At 40.5% G+C, this 10,644-nt stretch overlaps 1 protein-coding gene across 3 annotated transcripts in view; it reads right to left on the reverse strand.

The window, feature by feature from the left end:
• Positions 1–5,611: 5,611 nt before the first annotated feature.
• Positions 5,612–10,644, reverse strand: part of rptor (regulatory associated protein of MTOR, complex 1) — a 304,659-nt gene continuing 299,626 nt past the window's right edge. For all 3 annotated transcript variants that reach the window (XM_016281200.1, XM_016281199.1, XM_016281198.1), the window contains exons 33-36: positions 10,166–10,252; positions 9,944–10,060; positions 8,511–8,640; positions 5,612–7,426 (exon numbers count right to left, since the gene is read on the reverse strand). In XM_016281200.1, coding sequence (XP_016136686.1) covers positions 7,358–7,426; positions 8,511–8,640; positions 9,944–10,060; positions 10,166–10,252 — 403 coding nt within the window. In that variant the 3' untranslated portion in view covers positions 5,612–7,357. The remainder of the gene's footprint in view (positions 7,427–8,510; positions 8,641–9,943; positions 10,061–10,165; positions 10,253–10,644) is intronic.

The raw sequence follows: 10,644 nt of genomic DNA on the forward strand, positions 1-10,644 counted from the left end.
CGATCCACAACGTTGACATCAGCAAACCGCTCACCCACACGATGCCATACACGCTGTCTGCCATCTGCCCTGTACAGTGAAAACCGGGATTCATCCATGAAGAGAACACCTCTCCAAAGTGCCAGACGCCATCGAATGTGAGCATTTGCCCACTCAAGTCAGTTACGATGACGAACTGCAGTCAGGTTAAGACCCTGATGAGGACGACGAGCATGCAGATGAGCTTCCTTGAGACCGATTGTTGCAGCAGCTGTCCGGGTGGCTGGTCTCAGACGATCTTGGAGGTGAAGATGCTGGATGTGGAGGTCCTGGGCTGGTGTGGTTACATGTGGTCTGCGGTTGTAAGGCCGGTTGGATGTACTGCCAAATTCTCTGAAACGCCTTTGGAGACGGCTTATGGTAGAGAAATGAACATTCAATTCATGGGCAACAGCTCTGGTGGACATTCATGCAGTCAGCATGCCAATTGCACGCTCCCTCAAAACTTGCGACATCTGTGGCATTGTGCTGTGTGATAAAACTGCACATTTTAGAGTGGCCTTTTATTGTGGCCAGCCTTTATTTGGCTGTTTTAGAAAATTATTTGAAAATCTGGAATCTGAGGGTGCAAAAAAATCAAAATACTGAGAAAATCGCCTTGTTGTCCAAATGAAGTTCTAAGCAATGCATATTATTAATCAAAAATTATCCTAATGATTTTTGGAATAAAAGAAAAATCGATAATTTTGACCCATACAATGTTTTTTTTGGCTATTGTTAAAAATATACCCCAGCGACTTAAGACTGGTTTTGTGCTCCAGGGTCACATATATATATAAACTTAATCACAACAAATTGCTTTTGTTCTAGAAAACAAATGTTTTGCAAGAAAAAATATTTATGTATAGTAATAATAGTACTTACACACGGTCACAATCTGTGATGGCGAGGAACGATGGAGACGAGGAATAAACGAAACAGTCTTTAATCCAAGAAACACAGGGTTCATCCAACACTGGGAACGGCAGGAAACACATGAACATAACAAGTAGAACCGACAGAGACAGAGTGCACAGACTAGGACTTAAATACAGGGGATGATTGGGGAAACAAGTGTAAGGGATGACTAATCAAACTAATTAACAAAACAAGGACAGGAACATGACCAAATAAGGGAACAGAAACAGGGGCAAAACATGACACAGACAGTCCATGATCCTGACATTACGCCCCCTCCCGGAAGGTGCGTCCTCACACCATAGCAACAACAGAGGGAGGCGTGGGTGGGAACTTGGGAGGAGGTTCCGGAGGAGGACGGACACCCGGGAGGGGGCCGGCAGACAGAGACAAGGGAGGTGACGAAGGAGGGAGGAGCCAGGGAGGAGACCGGAGGGGCCCGGAGCAGGAGAAGCCAAGCAGGACTCAGGCCACAGCCATAATGTTGACCCACGGTGGAGGTGAGGGATTCTCCAGCCAAGGCGACGCTGGAGGATGGCAGACCCACGGCGCTCGCACCGTAATGATGGGGGGCTTCGCACCTGGTCTCTACTTCCGGGGCGATCCTCTGCTCAGTCGCTCAGCATTGCGCTGGCTCATAGATCGCGGCGGGAATTGGCTCTCCATCATCCGTGGGCTCGGGCTTTAGCTCCGCACAGCGGGGAGATGGTGGGCTGCGCTCTGGGTCCGGAGTGGATCTGGCGAGATCATCCTCGGGAGTGACGATGAGAGGCGATCCATTTCTCGCCAGTTTGGATGTCTGAGTGTAGGCCTCATAGAGATATTAAAGTTTTAAGTGAAGAAGATTTAGATTTGTACTCATTCAACAATTGTCAGGGGAGCTTCTGTGGAGGATCTGTTCTATGCAAAGTGCTCATCAAATGAATTGAATTGAACTGAATCAAAATTAATGAACACACTGAAAGTACATTATCTGGGTTGTATCAGACTGGACTCTGAGGATAGATATGGGATGAGTTGCTCATTATAAGATTTACAGTAAACACCCTGCAGATTTACAGTGAACAAACCACAGGAACGGTGCATCTGGAGAAAACGGTTTATTCACTTTTGTTTCACATTCAGTACTGAGAAGAAAGGAGGATCTCAGTGACGCTGCATTTCAAAATTCCACACCTATCAAATTATCAGCCCAAAAGCAGAGGGAGGGAAGTTCAGAAAGCAGGAGATTAAGTAATGATAAAAATGAGTTTGAAAAAAATGAATTTGTTGATTAATCTTTTCAATTTCCATGTTCAGTCAGATATTTTCTAACCAACACAAATTCAACAAGTGTTATTATACCAAAACAAAAATTACTGCTTTACAACAGGATCCTGTGATGATAAATTGAGACTCTCTGCACACAACATACAGTTAGGATTAAACAGAAACAGAAACATTACAAACATGATTGAAATGATTGCAGTACATATATGTTATTTATGTATAGGAAGTAATGTGGTAGAGATGAATGACGTACAATACAAATGTATGTTTGCTCTCTTAAATATGCTCTCTTAGTTTAATGAAAAATGACATCTGTTACTAATGTTTGAAGTTACATCTATAATTACACTGTTGATCTTACCCTTATGCCTTTAACCCACCCTTAAACTTAACCATATCACAAAACCTGTCCTTAATCTTACTCGTATTCCACATCAGTAGCAACAAACATGTTTTGCAATACATCATGAACACAATAAGGTTTTATTTATTATTATTATTATTTTTTTTACATATGTAGTAGTTAAAGTCATCTAGTATAAAGTGGGACTGAATATAAATAGCATTTTTACACATTCATGTTTAACAACATGGAATTACTATTTCTGTAGTTAAATTCATACATTTTAAACTTCATACAAATCTTTTCATAAATAGACCTAAACTATGACCATGATTAAGATGGAGGCATAAGTCAGTTGTTTGTCTGTTGTGTAATCTTACACAGTGACATGAAACACAGGGTTCATCCAACACTGGGAACGGCAGGAAACACATGAACATAACAAGTAGAACCGACAGAGACAGAGTGCACAGACTAGGACTTAAATACAGGGGATGATTGGGGAAACAAGTGTAAGGGATGACTAATCAAACTAATTAACAAAACAAGGACAGGAACATGACCAAATAAGGGAACAGAAACAGGGGCAAAACATGACACAGACAGTCCATGATCCTGACATTACGCCCCCTCCCGGAAGGTGCGTCCTCACACCATAGCAACAACAGAGGGAGGCGTGGGTGGGAACTTGGGAGGAGGTTCCGGAGGAGGACGGGGAGGCGTGGGTGGGAACTGGGGAGGAGGTTCCGGAGGAGGACGGACGCCCGGGAGGGGGCCGGCAGACAGAGACAAGGGAGGTGACGAAGGAGGGAGGAGCCAGGGAGGAGACCGGAGGGGCCCGGAGCAGGAGAAGCCAAGCAGGACTCAGGCCACAGCCATAATGTTGACCCACGGTGGAGGTGAGGGATTCTCCAGCCAAGGCGACGCTGGAGGATGGCAGACCCGCGGAACTCATACCGTAATGATGGTGGGCTGAGGGCAAGCAGAGGGGCTGCCAGACATGCTTTCTAGGAGCGGGCACTGGAGGGCGCTCTGGACTGGAGCCCTCTCCTCTTCTCTTTGGCACTTTCGCTGCACCATACTACGCTCACCCTCAGCCGCGGTGCAGGGGGCGGAGCTCCTCTCCATGCTCACACCGTCCACGGCTTTCTCCCTCGTGGCGGGCATTGTCACCGACTCTCACACCTGGTCTGACGGCTTGGGCTCTACCTCCGGGGCGATCCTCCGCTCAGTCGCTCGGCATTGCGCTGGCTCGTAGATCGCGGTGGGAATTGGCTCTCCGTCATCGGTGGGCTCGGGCTCCGGACAGTGGGGAGATGGTGGGCTGGGCTCTGGGTCCGGAGTGGAATCCATGCCACAAACGCGCGAAAACCTCGAGGACCATCTTCGGACGACGGCGCTCTGCACTAGATGTTTAGACTGGCATCGTAGAGTGCACAGAGTGCGTCGTCCGGGTAGCTGGTAGTGCTTGCTAGCAGCTGGAACAGTCTAGTATGGTCCTCGAAGAAGGGCATCCATCCAGGGAACAACGGAAAAAAAAGACACTGGGTAAAAACGGGAAACAAAACGGAGGGTAGACACACGGAGGTTACTGTTTTGGTCGGTTCTTCTGTCACAATCTGTGATGGCGAGGAACGATGGAGACGAGGAAGAAACAAAACATTATTTATGTTATGTACATGGGATGACTAATCAAACAAATTAACAAAACGAGGACAGGAACATGACCAAATAAGGGAACAGAAACAGGGGCAAAACATGACACAGACAGTCCATGATCCTGACACACACACACACACACACACACACACACAGACATAGACACAGACATATAATCAAATTATGACAGGAACATACAGACAAATAAACAAAGTGACAAATACAGCAAACTGTACATTTACATATCTGGTTTATTCAAATGCTTGCTTCTTGTCTTTTAAACCATGGTGAAAGTCTACAGCCACAGAAAAACACCTGATTGTTTCAATTCATTGAACTAATTTCTCTTTTTTCTTTAAAATGTTAAAACCCAAAGCAGGAGTAGCAGAGCAGTGATTTCCAACCTGATGAAAATTTTATCTGGGACATACTGGCACAGTTCATGAACAAATCCACTGATAAGCGCTAAACCAAATTCTCCTTTCAATGAAAACAAATGTCCAAAGGGGGCAGAGAATCCAACAAGAGACTATGGGTCCTGAGGAAAGGTAAAGGACAAATGTGCTTTCTCTTTCCTTCTGTAATTAATGCGACAACATAAAGAGAATGGCAGCCATACCAAGAAATGCAGTCAAAAATACAAACAAAGAAAAAAGGAGAGGATATTAAGATATTAAAAGATGAAAAAAAAGAAAACTTGTATAGTTAAAAATAAAATACAGATATTACATAAACCAGTTACAAAAGTAACAACATAAATACAAGCACATTTCAAGAATTAGATTTTTGGAAGGTAAGAATTAAACATATCTGCCAGTCGTCATCTTTGTGACATTATCAGAGACACATCAGAAAATCAGGGTACTAACTTTGATGGAAAAACTACACATAATGTTGTTTTACCTTCACCATCTCATTAGACAGAACAGCAGACTCAGGACTAGGGTCAATTCAAATTCTAATTCATTTTTTTTCTTACATTTATCTATTTGATTTTTTGCCATTAATTAAATTCCCCTAAAGAAGTGTAATTTGTGACATGATTGCCCCAGAGGTAACTGTCTATGAGCTGGGTACATATCTCTCAAGATTTGATCCAGGCCTGTTTCCATCAGTCACCTCACAATAAAAGTTCCCATTTGCTTGCAGAAATTTTTACAAGGATGTGAAAGGAAAAAAGCAAACAAACAAAAACTGATCAGAGCTTGTACAAAAATAAATTTCCACCCTGATCCTCAACCCTTCTAGTTTTATTTATTGGCTACTCAATCTATCAGCAACTTAAAATTCCTTAGAAATCTCACTTCAACACTAATAATACATTTTATTCACATTGAGTACTCTAATAATGCTGAACAACTAATATATATATATATATATATATATATATATATATATATATATATATATATATATATATATAGCTCCACCTGATTTTGCTGCTGTACAGAGGTAGTTCACCCAAAAATGACAACAGAATCATTTACTTACACTTATGTTCTGCTAAACCTGTATGACTTGGCAATTTGAATGGCCTTATCCCCCATCCACTTTCATTGAAAAGAAAAAAAAAGCATCTGATAAATATCTTGTTTGTGTTCCACAAAAGAAAGGTCATGCAGGTTTGGAATGACATGCAGGAGCGTAAATGATCAAATGTTCACATTTGGGTGAACTATCCCTTTAAGCTTTTAGTAAACACAACTCAAACATAGAATTACAATTAATTTATCAATGTTAACAACAGCACAGGACATAGTGAGACTGTATATAAGTGCTGCGATGACAGATAGTTGATGATGATAGTTGTATTTGATTCCCCATAATGCTGTGTCACTGTATGGGTAACCAGGAGACTATACATTATTGGTGTGACAGGGAAAGTGAAAGTGGAAACAGATCAGGTCCAACGTCATGAGAGGCTAAAAATATGAAATAGTCCTTTTTTCTGTTCTGTCAACTGCACTATTTTTTTCATTGAGGAAAAATAATAATGGAGACCATCTTTGAGTTTAAGACGAAATGAATTTGTGTAGCATATTACAGATGAATCTCTGAAAAGAGCAGATGATGATGATGAAGATGGTGACCACTGGCTCAAGAGAACAAAAGGTTTTGTGCTGCAAAAGTAGGTAATGTTGCATTTCCAGCATAACTAACTAACTAACTAACTAAAACAGAGGCTCATGGCACAATTTTCAGATAGTGGGCTGTGTGTGTAGTAAGAGGGAAAAAAACTATTACATATGACTCTTGAATGCAAAACAAGGAGAGGAAAAAAAAGAAACTCACTTATCTTTACATTTCTGTCTTGAAATCTATACAAATCTTTATCCTGATTATTTGAGCTTAACTTTAAGAACCTTGTGTTTCTCCCAGGCTCCACAGTTCTTAGAGTGGATGCAAATGAGCGGCAGGGTGTCCAGTGCTTTGAGGTCAGAGTCAGTATGTGGTGTTGGTGTAAAACTACATTTTTGTATGTGCAGTCCAATAAAGTGTTGTGTTTTGATGCGGAGAGAGTTTGGCATAGTGCGTGTGTGTGAACATGTTAAGAATGGATATGTAAGGGAGGTTGTGTTTGGCGAGTAAGAACACCACATATATTGGCCATTTCTTCACACAAGAAATGCATGCCTGCACACTTAAAAATCTACGGATCTACAGCAAGATTGACAGAGTTTTTCAGAAAAGCACATCCAACTGTACTTCAGAAGAGATATGATGAGGCACAGGGCTTCAGAGAGAACCCACTGAGCAACGGGCCTTCCACAGTCAGCATTGAACACCAAGCTTAGGGAAGTTCGTCATTTCATTTGTCTAGTCTTCAGGTCGATCTCTCTGACTCTGCAGGAGGTTATCAGTTCTAAGACAGTCAAAAACTATGGCCAACATTGGCCAAACCATAAAGACTTGTTTTTAGATCTTTATATGCAATTTAAATAGTACACACTCCTCCGCACAGCCAAGTCTACAATCAATAAATCCATAATGAGAATTATGTTGAGAATAATAATAATATTGGTTCTAATATAGTCATCATGTGTGGGTTCAGCAGCCTTCTTTAGACATTCATTGTGGTTGTTGCATATTTACAGGAAGTCATTTACATCCAAGGGGGGCAGCAGTGGTCAAAGGTGAGAAATCATGATGTTATCTGAGTCTCTTCTCTGCTGAGTAGATGGACATGTAGTAGTCATTACTGCCCACAGCAAGATGAGGCTGAGGAAGTAAAAGAAAGAAAGAAGACTGTGTTTATGTATAGTTTTTATTTTCTAACACAAATGTTATAAAAGATGTACCAAGTACTTTTTTGTTTTGTTAGCGAATTCCACAGTGGCCTTACTTTATATTGACATCTGTTAATGTGGATGTATGTAAAAGCAAAAAATTATTTGCATTGGCTCCATTGTATAGGTATAATAAAGGAAGGCATTACTGAGTTAAAGTAGTATTTGGCTGGTCTTCCACCATTCCTTTAGCCATAGGTTTTTGGAATCAAAATGTGAAGATGTCAACTGGGAAAAAAACCTTTAAAACCTTTCATTTTTGTATAACCAAATAAAATTAGGGAGAAATTATAATTTACTGTTCACTGTTTTATCATGTAAAACAGGTGATTGCAAGGTTTTGGAAAGACATTGACTTGAATTGTGAGTCTTTTTTTCATATCATATTTTATGATAGGCTTGTCTTACAGCTCCTCAGTATCGGTGGTACTAGCTTTTCTTAAAAAACAAAACAAAACAAAACAGCTACTTTTTCCAACATATAGCATGCATGCTTTACTGTTGCGCTGAGGATGAACTCAGGATGTAAAGTGTCCTTTTTATAAGTAGTCTCTGGAAGTCCAAATCATTCTTGGATGGGTCATGTAATTCAAATGGTTGAAAAACAATTCACTGATTAATTTTAGTCTGTGAATAAAATTTTATTTAGTATTAGTGAAATATTTACTTCCATGCTGCTATTCATCACTGTTACCAAGTTATGAATTCAAATATAATTTAATTTGTTTAATTAGTGTAAATTTATTTTCTCAAGTTTTATGCCGTTATGCTAATTTTAATTTTAGTTTTAGTGTCATACTGCTCTCATAGTAAGTTATATCATTTGATATATTTAAAATATTTCCCCTTCAAGTAGCTTCAATGTAGACAGCTACTTTTGTTAACAGCTTGACTGTTGTTTAACTGCTTTAATTTATGTGTAACTTGTAGCTTGACAACTTACAGATTCAAATTAGCTTTCCCAACAGTGCAGCTCTTAGTAATAAAGACTGTCTGCATTGAGAAAACTGTCTTACCCAGTAAGGGTGGAAGGCCAGGCAGCTGATGGCTCCGATTCTCTGGCCCATGAAACCATCATAGTACTTAATGTTGCTGATCACATCCCCATTGGAGTTATACACAGCTATAAACTGATTCATGGAGCCACTGGAGAAAGAAAGTGAGAGAACGAGAGAAAAAAATGGTTAAAAAAAGAGGCATGAGTTACAGGTATTTCAGGACTAGGGTGACCACCTGATTATTGCTCTGTCACAGGTGAGCAGACAAGATTCTGCGGGGACAATGCGGGAAAAATAAAGTCTGAAGAAAATCTGTACAATTTGTACTGTTTCCTCAAATAAATAGACTTTTAAAGGCACAATATATAAGATTGTTTTATTAAAATATCCAAAAACCACTAGAACAGTGTTATATATTTTGCTGACTTGTGTACTTACATTATCCCAAATGTTTAGAAGAATGTTTAACTCCAGAGAAATAAGTGATTTTAACTAGTGACACAGACCGTGTCCATAGTGTCATTGTGTCGCCTGCCAATGACGTCATAACCCCTCGATTTCCGGTTTTGTTTTGTTGAAAACATGGAAACACCAAAGACGCTTTAATATGTTATTCGTTATAATAGACCGGTGACGACCGCACAGAGTAGCATAATAACAGAACTTTCAAATGTATCTAGTATGATAAAACAGCGCTGATTTTTTCCCCCAAATACGCACAACCGGAAGGAGCGGAAGCGGTCGACTGTGGCATAATAAAAGCTCCGCTGCTTTCGAGCCATGTGTCGCGCTCGTTCAGTGGCCTCGTTTCTCTTCGACGGCTTTCAGCCTCACCCTGCTTCATTCTACTACATTAATAAATCATTAGCTCATCCATGAACATGATTTCTGCCCGAGTCCCGTCGGATTGCATCGGCTGTGGGGATGAAGACGACAACTCCCATGATTCCACACTCAGTCACAGCGTCATCAAACTATGCCTTTGCCTCTTTGTTTATTTTGAATACGTGCCCTCTAGCAGAGAATTTTTTTTACATATTGTGCCTTTAAATTAACTAAAATGTGATGTTTTTAGCAGAATTATTTGTTAATCAAGTACCTATTTTAACCAAATTTGAGAAATGTGTCTCTATACGTCGTCATGTGTGTCACTGCCTGTTGACATCAGGCACAATGAAAAAGTTCAGTGAAGTACATGGACAGAACAGCATTTACACATGCATTCCTCCAAACATGGCTTGAGTGATCAGATCTCAAAAGATCTGGGCACCATTTATGCCTTGATTTAAAACAGGCAATTTGTAAATGACTCAAGATGAACCTGCCAGGTGTAAAGAGGGTCATGGATGCAAAGGAAAAGTTTGTCTTCCGGTTTTTTTTTTTTTTTCTCTAAACTGTAATATTTTGCATCATGGAACTGATTGTATAAATGATGCAGGTGCATCTCTCACCAAGCGAACAGGTTTGCTTGTGGATGAATGTCCAGAGCAGTCAGTCCTTTCACTGTCTGCAAGATGTTAATTGATTCTGGTGTCCGTGGGTCAAAGAACCGCACATCTCCATTCACACTACAAGAGAGGAGAACCAACTTGTGAGCTAAATACAAGAAGACCGTGAGGTAAATTCTTTAAATTAAGTGATAGAAATTATGAAGCAAAGAGAAAAGCAGTTACCTGACACTGATAATGTGTCCTTCAGGCTCCTTCTGCAGATGTGCCTTCACCACCCAAGCACCGTGTTCTCTATACGTCATCACACGACTGTAGAAAGAGAGTTGATTGGTACAAGCAGTTACAGTCCACAAAATTTAGGCAGCATTACTAAACACTGACCACTAGAGAGAGCTGCAGGAATGCACTGCACCAGAACACAGAATAACAATGATCTCTGTAGTAACAGCATAGTGGAGAAATTATAATTCTTTAGAAGGATGTTTCTTCCACTACTGGCATTTTTGGCACTGTGGACTTTCAAAAGACCATTCAAAAGTCTAGGTAAATAAGAGTTACCACACCCTTCTCTTTGTTTTCTTCACACATCATGCCTCCTATTGCATGCTCTTTATTGACACTGTCTCTTTAGTACCAAGAACACTAGCTTCTGGGAAAAAAAATACAAAACAAAAAAATACCCTTACCTAGTGGCAATATAT

The sequence above is a fragment of the Sinocyclocheilus grahami genome, unplaced genomic scaffold, assembly GCF_001515645.1.
Source record: "Sinocyclocheilus grahami isolate Dianchi unplaced genomic scaffold, SAMN03320097.WGS_v1.1 scaffold148.1, whole genome shotgun sequence".
Lineage (NCBI taxonomy): Eukaryota > Metazoa > Chordata > Actinopteri > Cypriniformes > Cyprinidae > Sinocyclocheilus > Sinocyclocheilus grahami.